Here is a 15,330-nt window from a genome sequence, read left to right as displayed (position 1 = left end):
TGATGTCTCACGTCCAGGAGCATGGATTCCTCGGGCTCCCAGGTAAGATAATTCTTCCCTTGAAACTAAAACTGTATCTTGCGCCTATACTAATGTTCGCCGAAGGAGAAAAAGTCCATCCCGCGGTTTGCCAGTTTCAAGCCTCCACCAGCACCTCCGCCCAAAGCTGATCGGCCCTCCGATCGCCGAAGTCACGAGCTCGCCCATCGCGACGAAAAGTCCAAGCACCACTCGAGACATAGAAGCCACCGGGATCGGTCGCGGTCTCGAGAGCGTCGAAGAGAACGGAAGGAGCATCATCCGACCCGAAGGGATGCCGAACAACGAGATTTGGAGCCTACCCGCGAACCTGTGCGCGCACCGAAAACCATCGTGAAAGAGGGAGAAGACGAGGCGTCTGATCTGTATGTTATCGATCGCAAAGGCGACAAATACAACTTGATTTACGGGACATTACATCGCTATAATGTTCCCCTTTATCACCGAGTCGGCCGAGGAAACGTGCTTGGTCTTCCTACAAGCTACCGAATCGACCGTGAGACAGCGGAAGGAGATGCGTTGATCTTGAAGACGGGCATTTCGCGTACAGATGCGAAGAGAATCAAGTCAAAGAGTGTCTTTGCTGGACTGGCGAAGCAACGCACGAAGCTTCTCCGGGTGCGAAAAGACCCTTCGTTGGATGCCGCAGCGGAGGCCTCGAGAGACTTCCTTCCTCTCGATGCTTCAGCCAGCCGGAGGCGCAAAGGGACGCCAGGAGATATCGCTACGGAAGATGAGCGATATGCCTACAGGTCGATTCATGGTAAAGCGAAACCAGAAGATGATATTCCCAGCGACTTGGAGGCCGTGTCGGACACGGACTCAAGTGACGGCGGCCTTCGAGTGGATCCCGACGAGGAAATCAGATCTCGCAACGCAGAACTCTTGAGGACCGTTGATCGAAATCCCAGAGATATTGAAGCATGGCTTCTCCTGATAGAACATCAGGAATTGCTTCTTAGAGGTTCAGAAAGGGATTCCCGCGCCTTGACCGCCGCGGAAAGAAAGAGCTTGGCCGACATCAAACTGTCGTTGTACGAGAAAGCGCTGAAAAAGGTCGGGGACAGTCCGTTCAAAGACGTCCTGCTGCTGGGTTTATTAGAGGAAGGTGCAAAGCTATGGGACACGAAAGAGCTCTCGTCGCAATGGCAGGCAGTGCTGAAAGCGAATTCACAATTTATTAGCCTTTGGGTCAAATACCTTGATTTCCGTCAGACGGAATTTCTCGACTTTACCTACGAAAAATGCTTCAACACCTATCTCGAATGCTTGAAATTGAACAAACTCGGCCCTGGAGAGCCAGGAAATGGGCATGTGCAGGTCTACTTGTTTTTGCGGTTGACTTGCTTCATCAGGGAAGCTGGATTCACAGAGCATGCGGCGGGTCTTTGGCAGGGCATTCTTGAAACAGTGTTCTTTCGTCCTGAGGACCTCAGTCTCGCAAAAGATGAAGAAACACTCTCAGCATTCATTGAATTTTGGGAATCAGAAGTTGCTCGGATCGGAGAGTTGGGCGCAAAGGGTTGGAGATCGGGAGAAAATGCTCTCATGGAACCCAAGGCCTTCGCGCCTCAGTTTAAAGTCAACACACGAGCAATTTTTGCATCCTGGACCGCCTGCGAAAGAGAACGGATATCCAATGCTCAAATTCCCGGGCGAAGTCTGGATGAGGCCGACGAAGATGATCCGTACCGTGTAGTAATTGCATCTGATTTCCGAGAGGTTTTACCCCTTGTCTGGGACATGGACTTGGCCGACGCGTTGATCGATAGCTTCATGTATTACTGCCAGTTGCCTCCACTCAAGTCACCCGAGAACCTGGAATCGACCAGTCGTTGGGCGGGAGACAATTTCCTTCGAAATGAGTTTATAAGCAACACAGGGACCACAATGGACGATTTTCTTCAGAATCAAACCAACAGTGCTGAGCCATCTGCTATCTCCCCATTGTCTTTTCCTCATACAAATTTTATCCAAACCACGGATACGTTGTTTGCAGACCAAGAGGCCTGGTTTTCATCTCTACGGTGGTGGACGAGAACCACGATGGACTCACGATCCGATATCAACCCCGATTGGGTTCGGAGGACTCTCAGGTTATTGGTAGAAGCAAATCCGCGAAACGATGATCTGGCTGAGTATGCACTTGCCGTGGAATTGGCGTGCAATAGCAAGGAAGCCAGGAAGTACGCCAAGTCACTTCTAAAGAAGAGGAGCTCGAATCTACGCCTTTACAATGCGTACGCTCTCATAGAATGTCGCTCTGGCAATCCCACAGGTGCCGAACATGTCTGGGCAACCACTCTCTCCATGAGCAAGACATTTTCCGATCACGACAGGGTCGATTGTGCCTTGTTATGGCAGAGCTGGACCTGGGAATCGCTTAATGCTCAGAATTTAGCCCAAGCCTCCCACCTGCTGCTCTCAATACCACAGAACAGTGTTGACCTCAAGGCTGTCCCAGGTGCTTTTAGCGAAACCATGTTTAGCGCAACAAGTCTCCTGAAAGCACAGAATGTGAGCTCTATCCACCTGTTTTATTGCACTACTAGCTGACACCTTTTAGTCTCTTTCAGAAGCGCAAGAAAGCGCCCTGGTCACCAGAAAAGCCAGGATTTTTGTTGCCTGCACAGATTGTCTGGCTCTCCTTGCATACCTGTCCCATTCCTTCGATGTGACCAAAGCCTTGGAGTCATATAGCCGTGCCATGGACAGTCTCAGCACGCTACCTGAGCGATTCCACAGTTTCCGGACCTTCACAACCGAGCTCATACACCAAGCCCGGGCAAAACTGATTCATTATCATGTCCGCACCAGTAGCCTATACAAACCGTCTCTGATCCGCTCGCTCCTAACCGAGAGCATTTCCCTCTTCCCGCACAATACCATATTCTTGTCCCTTTTCGCGTGGAACGAATCCCGGTTCCGCATCGAAGAACGTGTCCGCGAAGTCGTCCGGGATGTCACCACAGAGACCAAACAGCGCCTAAGCCACGACCGCACTACCGCGCAACAAATCCCCATAACCTCCCACCTCTTCTCCATCTACACCGAACTCGTCCGCCCCGTCTACGCAGGTTCGACTCTACACTCCGTCCGCGCAGCCTTCGAAAAGGCCATCGGCGATCCCGCTCATTTGCCCCACACAGGCACAGGCGCACTCACAAACGGCGTCAGCAGCAGCACATCAACCGCGCTCTCAAGCCTCACTCTCTGGAAACTGTACATCATGTTCGAACTCTCTCGTCATGAGATCAACCGCGCCAAAGAAGTCTTCTACCGCGCTATTCGCGCCTGTCCTTGGTCCAAGGAACTCGTTATGCTGGCGTTTACGCACCTGCGTGCGGACGTCGTCCGGGACCGATACAAAGATTCCCCGAGAAAGGGGGAGGGGATGGGCTTCGATGAACTTCGCCGCGTGTATAATGTTCTTGTGGAGAAAGAGTTGCGGATCCATGTCGATATTGAGGAGGAGTTGGATCGACTCGCGGCGAGGAGGCTTGAGGATGCTGCTATGTCTCTGGGGCCGATTCAGATGCCCGACGATGCGGAAAGTGAGGGTGAGCGGATGCAATTATAGATTGGCAACAGCGCTTCCTGGCTCTTTGTCAGGGTTGGGATGAACTATGATATATCATAAGATAGCAGTGGTGTGTAAGAAGCAATCAATTATCGATCGATTTATGGCTAGATTCTGTACTATGTTACATGCGGGCCCAAATACCATGTATAATCCAACCAAAAACAAAAACCAAATAAAAGAGAGTCGTAACTCATAACACGTCAAATTCAATCATGAATACTCTGTTTTGATATCCCCTACAGCTGATGATTCTCTAACCAGCGCAGCGAGTCAGTAAGAAAGTCACCAACCTAACGCCTAGAGACTAGAAATGTTCCTTCCAGAATTTGAACCTGACGTCCCTGGTGGATGCCCTCTTGGCCGCTTCACGAATCTGCCGGGCTGCCGCATTCGGGCCGCAAAAGTACACTCCGATCTCCGTCGTCATGGCCGGATGGAAACCAGGCATGTATGTCTGGTCATGCAGCCCGTCTCGCATTGCCGTGAAGAGCCGATTGAAGTCAGGCCGGCCGAAGTTCGTGCGACTGCGGAGCTCAGTGAGCGGGTCGACCTCCTGACCGACGGAGTTGAGGTAGATGTTGGCGGCAGTGTCCTCGTCGAGCCGCTGCGTGAGGTAGGTGTGGATGCGCAGGAACTCGGCACTGCCCTGGCTGGCGGCGGCGCTGGCGGACTGGGACTCGAGCGAGGACAGAAGGGCCTGGAACCACTCGAAGGAGGAGGTGTCTTTGCAGACCCAGATGAACTCGACCCGACGTAGACGGCGGGGCGGGTTCGGTCCTGTGCGGAGGTGCCAGATGTTCTTGAGAATGGAGGCCCAGGGTGTGACACCGATGCCGGTGCCGATGAGGACGGCAATTTCGTTTTCAAAGACGTCCTCGGCGGGGGCGCCGTAAGGTCCGTCGACGAGCAGCTTGGGCATTTTCTGGCCGTTCTGGAGGGCGACTTCGTACATCCCCAGCGGGTCTAAGCCTTCCATATCTCTGGCCTGTGCGGGACCGCATCCGAGAGCGTCACCGAGCGCCCGAGTGAAGTCGCCCACTTGGCGAACGTGGATACTGATATACGGATCAAAGGGACAGGATGTGATGGTGAAGGGGTGCCACTGAGTGTTAGACACCTCGGGAACCTGGATGAAGAGCCATTGTCCGGCTTTGTACTTCATGCTGTCTTTGCGAAACTGAATTTCCATCGCATCTGTCGAGTTGTGAGCTGACATCAAGCGCTGCAATCGCGGAGGTGTCGCTTACCATATGGATGACGGATCACCTTTGTGATGACGGTGGCCCGTCTGGATCGAATCTCGCGGTAGAGCCTCTCCATGAGGTAGAGACTGCCCCCTACCAGTTCCCACCTCCAACCTTGGTAACCAATGCAATGGTTCCAAAACCTCTTTCCCGCAAATGGCGAAGTTGGTTCTGGAGTGTCTCGCACAAAGCAACCAGTTGCATGCGTGTAGAGGGCCAGCAGGAAGGGAATGAACAGGTGGTGCGTGTACCAAAACGTCTCGAAAGACTGCTGTCGGATGCGATGGTGGGAAGTTGTATACATAAGCATCATGCATAGGAGCATGACATGGCCGGTGATTCCACCTGCCTGGGTATAATGAAGCTGGATAGCAGTTACGGGGCGGATTTTGTCTTTCTCGATGTTGTAGAAACTTCGGCGGATTAGCAATCTCCACATAGCGTTCAACCACGTCTGACTTACTTGACATAATGGGAAGCAACGTGTATGATAGTGAAGATGAGCAGCGCATAGGCTACCTGGCGATGGAACCATATAGATTCATCAAGAGGCAGCCATCGAATTCGGGGTCTGGCGAGAGTAATGAGGTTCCGGCACATAGGTAGCAGGATAAGAGTTCCATCAACTGTCAAGACCAGACCTGCCGCTCTGGAGAACCACACAGACCACTTCAATGCATTGAGAGCGTCCAGTTTGTGGTTAGATGCTTGGATGTGCCTGAACGCATATCAGTCAGTGTCATCCGGTCCCTCAAGCTATATTTGGACGTACCATCCTGTGGCGAAGATGCCAATATGTACACCCCAGAACAGAACGTAAAACAAAATCTTAGATCCTGTAAATTGTGAGGACAGTGGATGCCGCATGTTGATGGGGCAGAGCTGGAGGATGTGAGTAACCGGATAGAGGATTGGGAATCATCGACCGGCGATGATCGATTACCCCTGGAGGGTTCCCGGCTGGATTAATAGCAAGGTTCGAACAGTCGACTACTTCTAAACTCTTTCAAATACGGATTGAAATCATGAAACCAATGATCGGCGGCCCGCTCGGGAGTTCGTGATGGATGTCAAACGCAGTCGCTTCAGGAGTGATAACCGAGACAAAGTCATGTAGTGATATTCCTTGTCAATGTCAGATCTACCAGGGCTAAGAGCCTCCATATAGGACCTCTCGCGGTTATTATGGCCAAGAGAAGATCGCAATGTGGCGCGTAAGTGTTGCGATGCTGGACAGGTTAACGGCCAACGCTACAGGGTGAGTGACTGTCAAAGAGAGAAGCCGAGACGAACAGAATCATGATCAAGAAAGTCTAATGGCATCAAAAGAAACAAAAAGGGACAGCATCTAGGACGGATGAATAGACAGATCGAACTCGTCAGATAGAATAGATTGACGTTGAGAAGGTATTTTCTTTTTCCTTTTTTTTTTCAGGGAGTTCGCTTAGGTCGCTTGTTGGCTTCCCAGCGTTCTGGTTTGGCTGCAGGCAGGAAGAAAGAGGGGGAAGAGGCCAAAGAAGCCACCAGCACAGGGATATAATACTAGGTGAATTAATTTTCCCCTTGGCTAATGATCCTACTAGAAATTCTATATTTAAATATTTACTGGATAGTGCTGTATTTTGAGTTTTTAGCACAAGTCAATACTAGTTGTTATCCTGCCAACGTCTTTGCGGACTTTGCCCATACTCCATGTACACTTGGGCGTTTATTTACTGCTTTACTTGATGCCTCCTCCAATCCTTCTGTGGCTGGCCAGTATTGCCACAATCCCATCCATCTATCTATTCCATATAATTTCTCATTTACACATTCAGCTTTGACGTTCCGCTGCCAAATTGCATCATACGATGAATGCGTAAAGTGACTGACCTGCGTCACTCTTCGGGTATGATCTCTTCTAGGTCAACAGCATGCCGAGATTGTCAGAGTGTGATAGACACCATCATGCCGATCACGAGTCCTCATTCGGACTTGGCGGTTATTCTGGAGAAATTGCCAAGGGGTCTCTGTTCTCCTCGTCCTCTCGCTGTCTTTTTCCTGCTTCTCCCAAGTTCCACCGGCGTTCTCAAATCCTGGGGGCTCCATCAGCGAACCATGTGGTACCGGGATCAATTATGAACCATCCTGGCTGGTAGATACACGGGTCAATATCTGTGTTGATTTATTTTTAACTCTTGTGGGCCTGGATAAAGGCACCTGGATAGTCTCTATCCTGGTCACTGTCTAGGCACTCTGGACGGAGTAATGGAGTACAGTCCATCAGGGCACGCAGGAAACAGCCAGCTGACCAATCAGAGCCATTCTGCAGGCGCTCATCTCCGTCACATTTATTTTGGCCAATCAGAGGACAAGCTCCTGCATCTCAATCAGAACGCCTCCCCCAGATAAGTAGGTATGTCAATGCTCTTCGTGCCTACATGTTGTTCGTATCAAATTGATGCCAAACATAGTCATCAAGGCCTGTTCATGTCAGGTATCTAAATTCTTAGATCTATTCATAGATTTTCACCACCAATCCAAAGCCGACAATATCCCCGATTTTGCGCCGCTTTCGAGTTGTCTGAAGAATCGTTCCTGAAAAGGAATGCAAAACGAGAGGTAGGACTATCATAAGATATGCAAGTCGGCTCATAGGTATAAACTCCGTCACTTTCGATATTTACCCTTGTCCCGCCTATGAACGAAGAACAATGAGCCAAAAAAAAGACGGTGAGACGAATCCTGTTCTTTGACATATCTCGAAGTACGGAGTATAAGCTTGAATAGATCATCCCGAACATTTCTCGACTGTCTCATATACAACAAGTTCATGCACATATCAGCTTCTTAAAATTGTCCTTATCGCTCTTAGAGAACTATTCTGTACTTTCTGTAGAAGTGCCACGGTCCACTCATCGGAGGAACAATTTCATGAGAATTAGGGACATCTTGTCCTCGGTCGAGTCTTTGCAGTACTACTAGTTCCTTTTGCAGTAACCGAAGTCCGATTCGCAAGATGATAGACAGCTCAACTCGGTCTTTGGAGGATTGTTATCACACAACTGCATCGGCCGCTAAAGCGTGTTCCCGCTAATGTCCTGCAGTCTGTCACGCTCTGTCTCTTCTCCCATTCGTCCTCTTACTGCCTCATCCTGCACTTCTCATAGCGCCTGACCAGGGACTGCCGACCTACCAGCTTCGACATCTCCAGGATTTGCCAGCTCGAATTCATTTAGTCTGTTCGCTAGTGTCTATGCTCTCGCCCAATCGTTCATGCTTTTTCTCTCTCTGCATGAAGAAGCCAAGAGGGGCTTTGACGGCCTCGAGCTGCCTGTCGCTTCAATTGGTTCTCAGCTTCTAAGGCGATTGATCAGACACTGCGCGTGTCACAGTTGCTCTGACAATCCCAGAACGACGAATCCTCAACAGTGCCAAGTACTTATTTTTATGATTCTGCACTACTGCGTGGAGAAATTCTCGCTAGTGATCATGTGGTCTCCCTCGCAGTGTTGATTTGGCACCGTGAGCTATCTATGTAACTAATCGCTTCCCCTCCCACACTCATCGTGCCATCACGCTATCTTCACCTCTCTTCGCAACCCTTGGTCGCCTGATTTCGACGCATTGATCATCTCGGTTGATGTGATATCCGTGATACAAACTCTAAATTTTACAATCCGACTCGACTCATGGGAAGATAAGAGCAACCATACTATTGTTCTACTGCCATGTTACTGTCACCGATCATTCCATATGCGAGACCAACTGGCAAAGCGGGTGTCTGATTTCGGTCCACGACGACGCTGATCAATACTGAGCCCTCGATCTCTGCATGGAAGTCTTTCGCTGGACGAAAGCTTGCTTGTCAAATATTCAGCATCTACTCCCACGATCACCTGTCGTATTTCGTCGCAATGGGGAGACTGATCAAAAACCACTGGGCCCGCTTGATCGTCCTCACCGCTGCAGCTTGTATGCGGTTCCTTAATCTTCAGATTACAGCAGGACCAGCTAACACATTGGTCTCCTAGATCAAATAGGCAGCGCTGTGGAGGGCTTCATCTGGCCCAAGATCTTCTGGGACTTCACTACAAGAAATCTCAACGGCGCTGTAAAACCTACCCCGATACTCCAAATCCTCAACCTCATAATGGGCCTACTTGGCATCGCATGGGAATGGCCGTTGAACCTCCTCGCTGGAACCCTACCACACCGCAGCATCGAAGTGCGACTCATCATGTACCCTCTGAGCGCTCTCCTCGCTGCCCTTCTCTACCAGGGGACGAATCCTGCCATCTACTATCTGATCGGTATTGCGGTCTACTTCTGGGCGTACACTGAAGGCGAGGTGAGGCTGGTGTTCGAATCCTCGTGTACACTATCTGACGAATGACAGGTTGTATGTCCGGAACCGTGGACTTTGCCGAAACGACAATTTCTCAAAGTGTAACAGTTTAAGATCATCTGACCGAAGAACACGACATGTCACGAAGCGAATATACGACGTAACGAATCATGAACAGGAGGAAAGACGTTGAAACCTGAAGATTAAGACTCCACAACCAGGGGATTCGAAGCGATTATGGGACTGTAACATATGCGGCCAGTGTAGTGGCCGGTCTAGAAGTCGACGCTGCAAGAGGCCAGTGGTTCTTGCTCATGTATATATAATATGTACCTGAATATATAATCAAACTTACTGATCAAGAATGATTGTGTCTCGCCCAGCTCAAAAGCTAAAACCCTCGGTGATAGTCACATGACCGCCAGCCACGGTGCCTGAGTGGCAAAGGTCAACATGATTGGATTCCAGTACAGGATTGCCCAAGGTACATATCACCCAGAATAATCAAATGCAGACTTCGTAAACTCATTCGAGTCCAAGTATCAGGATTAAAAGGGTCTATGAGCTCACTGCTGGCCGTCTCTTGATACTTCTTCGAGGAACTGACTCCATCACCACTAATCCACTCCAGAAAAGGTCTTCGTCAACAGCGAGTATGTCACGACCTGCTTCTGTTGCTGAGGATATTTCTCAAGGATATCAAGATGAAGCCGGCACCGACGACGAAAATGATGTGCCCGTGAACAAAAAGACCTCTTTCAACGGCAGACTGAACCAATACTTTCATGCATCCAAGAACGTCGCACCGACAGGAGAGTCGCTGTCAAAGGTTGCCTCAGCGCCGGATCTCCCAACCGCAACGATCAAGCGCAAACCCGAGTCTGACTCAGAACCACCCAGTGATCCATCCAGCAACGCCTCGGCACTTCAACTGCCCATCAAACGACCACGAACGCTCCGTTCAAGCCGATCCTCACCCGTAATCACCAACCTCACACCGCGCATCACCCGTTCTCGCTCCGCTTCTTCGACCACCTCTCTACCTCCGTCAACGCCCAACTCCCCTCTCACACCGTCCACTACACCCGACGAGATCTCCCGCTCTAGGTCCCGCCGCCGGCAGCCCTCTACACCAGCTACATCCTCCATCTGCCTCCTCCGCGACACCATCCCGCCGAATCTCACCCTCCTCCTGGTCGGCGTAAACCCCGGCATCATGACCGGCACCACAGGCTTCGCCTACGCGCACCCCTCTAATCTCTTCTGGAAACTCCTGCACTGGTCCGGCATCACCCCCATCCGCCACCCGCCCTCAGACACCTACCGCTTACCGGAGCTCTACAACATCGGGAACACGAATATCGTCGAGCGTCCAACGCGAGACGCAAGCATGCTTAGCAAGGCCGAGATGAACGCGGGTGTCCCCGTGCTCGAGGCCAAGGTCGCGAAGCAGCGCCCAGAGGCGGTCTGTCTCGTGGGCAAGAGTATCTGGGAGGCTGTGTGGCGGGTGCGCAAGGGGAGGCCGATCCGCAAGGAGGAGTTCCGGTATGGCTGGCAAGATGAGACGGAGAATATGGGGCGATGTGATGGCCCTGATGGATGGGAAGGGGCGCGGGTGTTTGTCGCGACGACAACGAGCGGCCTCGCTGCTGGGATGAGCATCGCGGAGAAACAGGCCGTGTGGAATGAATTAGGGCGCTGGGTTATTCAGCGCCGTGAGGCTCTTGCGGGCAAGCGGCCTAGCCAATGATCCGTATAGCATGTAGACTACTGCCATAAGTATATAGACACCACGATAATGATCTACGAAATTTTACAACGCAGTAAAACCGAATCAGAACTCATATATTGATATCAGGATAGCAAGCTCAATCCGCTATCCATTAATTCATTGAATGCCTATCATAAGGTACAGATCCTCAAATCCCTTCCACCCGGTGAAGGAAACCCGTAAAATCATCATCGCTCATCGAATGTAGTGCAGCGTAGCCCATGAAGAACAACCACAACCACGACCCCAATCTACCGGAAAGCAGGCCCATTGGCCATGTTTGTATCGGCCTGGTGCTCATTTTGCTGCTCCCGAATCAGCTTTTGCCATAGGCTATCCCTGCAGATTTAGAAAGCAAACTTACAGTATAAGTCTGGAAAGTCCCCCTCTCCAGGATCTTCACAATGCAATCGTCGATATTGTGAGTCCCGAACTCATTGTCTAGACTGGCGTTGCTGGCGCCGTCGAGCACACCCTGGGATCCGTGTCTAGATCGCCATGGTCAGCATATGGGATGCACCTGCACCAGCACTGACGGGGTATAGCGGGATTCATATTAAGTCAATTGTGTAAAACATACCTGTGAGTAACAAAAATCTTGAATCCGTTTACCACATCGGACAAGGGAATTGAGCGGTCGTTCTTCCAGTTCTTGAGGGCCGCGGGGTCATCGACGAAGACGATGAAGTCGTCGGAGTTGCCCTTGTAGAAGACCTTGGAGCTGGGTTCTTTGGCACGCATTTTGTTTGGGTTCTTGTGATGTTTAAGGTATGAAGTTCGACGTATGGAAAACTGATTGAAGATGGCTTTCTGAAGGAAAAGCCACGCTTCTGGGAAGTTCGAGAGGTTGCAAGGACTGACCGCGTGAGGTGATGGTTGATGACGTCACGGTGCGGTGCGGAGAGGAAGCTCACAGTATGAGAACGAAGTGTCTGGCAAAGGAGGGGAAAATAGTATTAATGATGCGTGTCAGACAGGAATTAGATATTGTTCTAGCTGAAGTCAATTATCGATTACTGCTGCGGACAGCGTCCTCTTTATATAAGCTCGTCTGTTGAGGACCCTGCACAGCTGTCGACCCCTCCGACGTCATCGGTCTCTGCAGTTACAACCTCATCCTCCATTCACTGTTGATGGATCCGCTCTGCCTACCACTGCTACAGGGAAGACTGGTGGGGAGATCTTTCATCATGTAATGCACTCTTGTCGCCGTTATTCGACTTCGAACTTATGCTAATTCGTAGCCCCCTCTGCTATTCTATTACGTCTCGCTAAGGATGCAACAATATCAGCCATGCCTATCCCCAGTCCTTTACCCACACTACCCTGGCGACCCCACTGTCTATCGAAGCAAAGAGAACAAGAAGTAATCGTAATAATAATAGTATACCATTTCTGTATCCCCGACAGTGATCCATGGCGTGTCTGTCGTACTTTCAATTTGCATTGCATCATTATGCTCCACCGTCCAGGCTCAAGGCTGTATGCAAAATTCTCTTGGAGCTCCTCCGAGATACAGAGTTGAAGATCCCTCGTACTGACACCTTGTGAAAAAGTTGGTCTGATTGCCCCTTATACTGCAAAGGCAGATCAGCATGCGAAGCAGACTTGTGTCTGGCCTGAAACCTCACAGTTAGCGCTCGTCGAACAGTTCCCATGCGACTCATAGGCGAGGCAGCCTTCTTCCTGTCCTCGATAGGCGGTTCGTCAGTTCCACCCTCACTCCTGCCGGTTTGCTCGTTTTTGCTGGTTTTTGCAGGAGCAAGTACTATGGCAGGGCGCCTAGTGGTTGGAAGGCCCCCGGAGCTAGAACGTCTGTACACCCCTTCCCTGATAGCTACCATGAGCTTACTTGGCTTGAGCAAGTCCTTGCCTTTGGCAGGAGGCATCCCAGGATAAGGCAGTGAGCCCTTTGTATATATATTGAAGATGAATCGTTCCAGATCAACTCTATCTTGTCTTCTTGTTGTCAGGACCAGCGCCGAGGCCCAAGGGGGAATCTTTGGGCGTTCGATTACTCCATCCGCTTCAGTCGATGCCTCTCCAGGCTTGTGCGTTTTTCTGATCACAACATGCTGCAAATTCGCCCTACTCGCAGAAGTGGCCAATGAGTGGATTGAAGGTTTTCGGGACAAGAGAGTTGTTAAACCCGTCGAGCATTCAAGCGGGAGTAGGCCTAGCACCTCAAAGGAGTACAGATTTGATTCCGACTGTCCTGCTGTCGAAACTTCGGTCAATGCCGCCGCCGCCCTAAGTATCTCGGTTTTCCATTGCTTCTCTTCAATCGCCGATGACGCGCTCAAGACGAGCTCGTACTGATTATTTCGATGTTCAAAAATAACCTTCCACGAGAACAAGCATCCGTAGCAACATAGCCCTGTACCAAAATTAAGCGTGAGCCGCGGACAGAGGACAAGGTCAAAAGGGTGGGGATGTATGTCGCTTACCTCTCCCGTTTCTCAAGGTGTCGATCTTGAGATCACAGACGTACAGGCACGCCACAGCTTGGAGTCTTGAACAGCCGTCTCTCGAAGCAGCCAGAACAAGATAGCTTTCAAACAGAGCGCAGACGACGTATTCACCCACAATATCTGCCGGTAACTGGTAAGTCGCATGAAGGACGCCACATAGTTTGATGGGTCCCAATTGTAGGTAAATATCGTGAACAATGTCCTGCATACCAGATCCCTGTTTTTTAGTGATCTCTATGATCGAGGGACTTTCTATGTGGCTCACCGGCTCTGGCAATTCCAGCTTTTCTCTCAGCAAAAGGGTTTTTGCAATGAGTTCCCTTTGCTTGAGAGTTTCGTTGGCTTGATTGACGCGCTCGATTGTTGGGCGAAGACCATCCAGCACTTCCTTGATTTTGTCATGCGATAACGGGTCATCTTGAACTGGCGTGCACTTTAGTAGCTCCCTCAGGAACAGCTCATACTTACAAAGGCGCTGAACTGGCTGAGGCTAGTTAGCACAGAGATGGCGGATCTGGAAGCTGGGGTTGGAAAAACCTTGACGACGAGGTCACTTAAAGACATTGATCTATTATCTGTCAAGAGCTTGTTCTCTAAGGACGTCACAGACTTCGAAAGAGATTCTATGCCTCCTTCAAAGGCTTCCCAATTCGGGATTGACCCGCGAAGGAGGCTTACGTCTTGCAAGAGAAGTTCAAAATTGCAACAAAAGTCTTCATAAAGCTTGAAGGACTTTGACTGCACAGAAAAGAGTCAGCATAATAAAGCGTGAGCCTGGATTCCCACACGCACCAGTTCAGCAATCGCATACGCCATGTCATAGGCTTCCGAACCTTGCGCAGCCAATGAGTTGAGACGGGCAATTATCGACGTCTTCAAACTCTGCTTTCTCAAAGATCTGCTTTGAAGGTTATTAAGGCGTTTCAAGTCAATTGCCTTCAAGCCTTTAGCAACGCCCTGGGGGAACAGCTTATCGACTTCGGATGCAGCCGAAACGGACATGGGGCTCACGGCACGAGCCCTTGCCAAGAAGGTCTGGTGTAGTTCTCGAATGCGTTGCACGTTGCGATATATCCGGGGTCTGACGGAACAAATTAGAAGTACCTGGTCGATTGACGGGGAAAAGTCAGTCTCAAAGTCAGTTGCACCAGATAATACATTCGGGCATACATCAGCAAGGGCCTTCAACCCGAATACGTAGTCGGTTTCAGTAGTGATGATCTCCCGAAGTATTTGACGCCTCTCAAGGGAGTGAAGCAGCACTGCATGGGATATCAAAGGGCTGACACTGGGCCTCAAGCTTTCGATTGAACCACGACCGCCCGAATGTATGCTAGGGTTGAAGGTGCTCTGTGTTGCAGCCCTTGATCTCCCTACGCTTTGGTCAGTAAAGCTTGCTGTTTTGACGATCCCAAGATGTGATGAGTGGGCCGATAATTGTTCCCATTGCTGATCTTGAAGGCCGCAGTGAGGTGACCAGTCGTCGTTGGAACATTCGGTCAAGAGGATCTCGGGCCAACCGTCAACTTGCTTCTGGTCTGGAGAAGGAGGACTCCTCTTCAGCCAGAACTCTTCAAACCATCTCCTGAATGATGCTGAATCAGTTTTTCGTCCTCCAGAGTCGTGAACTGTATCACTCGCATCCACTACTTTCACGTCTGAGATCGAAGGTTCCACAGGAAGGAGCGGTGTTTCGGATAGGGTATTCTCTTTTGACTCTTCCATGTTACGTGAGCATGCGAGTCTGCTTCCAGAAGAACTGGAGTATGAATTTTCTGGATAGCAAGCTCGAGAAGTTCGTTTCAAAGATCATAGTGCAGGCATGCAGAAACCAGTAGGCGCGGCAGGAGTCAATCAACATGATGGAAGCTGCGACTGGTGCGAAGGAAGCAATG

At 50.5% G+C, this 15,330-nt stretch overlaps 6 protein-coding genes across 6 annotated transcripts; 3 read left to right on the top strand and 3 right to left on the bottom strand.

Annotated features, from left to right (window-relative positions):
• Window positions 1–21: 21 nt before the first annotated feature.
• Window positions 22–3,619, top strand: AFUA_6G13360 (uncharacterized protein; the record flags this gene model as incomplete). Its single annotated transcript, XM_746119.1, has 3 exons — window positions 22–42; window positions 106–2,556; window positions 2,606–3,619. The coding sequence occupies 3 exons, from the start codon at window positions 22–24 to the stop codon at window positions 3,617–3,619; spliced, it is 3,486 nt and encodes a 1,161-aa protein (XP_751212.1).
• A 307-nt stretch (window positions 3,620–3,926) lies between these two features.
• Window positions 3,927–6,350, bottom strand: AFUA_6G13350 (putative NADPH oxidase (NoxA); the record flags this gene model as incomplete). Its single annotated transcript, XM_746118.2, has 4 exons — window positions 5,639–6,350; window positions 5,330–5,584; window positions 4,870–5,279; window positions 3,927–4,816 (listed from the first exon to the last, which is right to left on the bottom strand). Exons 1-4 carry the CDS (start codon window positions 5,731–5,733, stop codon window positions 3,927–3,929), a joined length of 1,650 nt encoding a protein of 549 aa, XP_751211.1. The 5' UTR covers window positions 5,734–6,350.
• Window positions 6,351–8,762: 2,412 nt separating this feature from the next.
• AFUA_6G13346 (uncharacterized protein) lies at window positions 8,763–9,298 on the top strand (the record flags this gene model as incomplete). Its single annotated transcript, XM_001481424.1, has 3 exons — window positions 8,763–8,820; window positions 8,880–9,196; window positions 9,245–9,298. The coding sequence occupies 3 exons, from the start codon at window positions 8,763–8,765 to the stop codon at window positions 9,296–9,298; spliced, it is 429 nt and encodes a 142-aa protein (XP_001481474.1).
• A 314-nt stretch (window positions 9,299–9,612) lies between these two features.
• Window positions 9,613–11,033, top strand: AFUA_6G13340 (mismatch-specific DNA-glycosylase). Its single transcript, XM_001481423.2, has one exon. It carries the CDS (start codon window positions 9,849–9,851, stop codon window positions 10,941–10,943), a length of 1,095 nt encoding a protein of 364 aa, XP_001481473.1. The 5' UTR covers window positions 9,613–9,848; the 3' UTR covers window positions 10,944–11,033.
• Window positions 11,034–11,215: 182 nt separating this feature from the next.
• Window positions 11,216–11,705, bottom strand: AFUA_6G13330 (SBDS family protein; the record flags this gene model as incomplete). The annotated part of the gene is made up of 3 exons (XM_746116.2): window positions 11,216–11,269; window positions 11,329–11,452; window positions 11,545–11,705. The coding sequence occupies 3 exons, from the start codon at window positions 11,703–11,705 to the stop codon at window positions 11,216–11,218; spliced, it is 339 nt and encodes a 112-aa protein (XP_751209.2).
• Window positions 11,706–12,418: 713 nt separating this feature from the next.
• AFUA_6G13320 (putative Rho guanyl nucleotide exchange factor) lies at window positions 12,419–15,160 on the bottom strand (the record flags this gene model as incomplete). Its single annotated transcript, XM_746115.2, has 6 exons — window positions 12,419–13,341; window positions 13,412–13,637; window positions 13,701–13,919; window positions 13,973–14,173; window positions 14,228–14,539; window positions 14,606–15,160. 6 exons carry the CDS (start codon window positions 15,158–15,160, stop codon window positions 12,419–12,421), a joined length of 2,436 nt encoding a protein of 811 aa, XP_751208.2.
• Window positions 15,161–15,330: the final 170 nt, after the last annotated feature.

Source organism: Aspergillus fumigatus, chromosome 6, assembly GCF_000002655.1.
Source record: "Aspergillus fumigatus Af293 chromosome 6, whole genome shotgun sequence".
Classification (NCBI taxonomy): domain Eukaryota; kingdom Fungi; phylum Ascomycota; class Eurotiomycetes; order Eurotiales; family Aspergillaceae; genus Aspergillus; species Aspergillus fumigatus.
This window is presented reverse-complemented; position numbering and strand designations above follow the sequence as displayed.

Coding starts and splice junctions, on each gene's coding strand:
- AFUA_6G13340 (XM_001481423.2), top strand. CDS start 9,849: ATGTCACGACCTGCTTCTGTTGCTGAGGATATTTCTCAAGGATATCAA.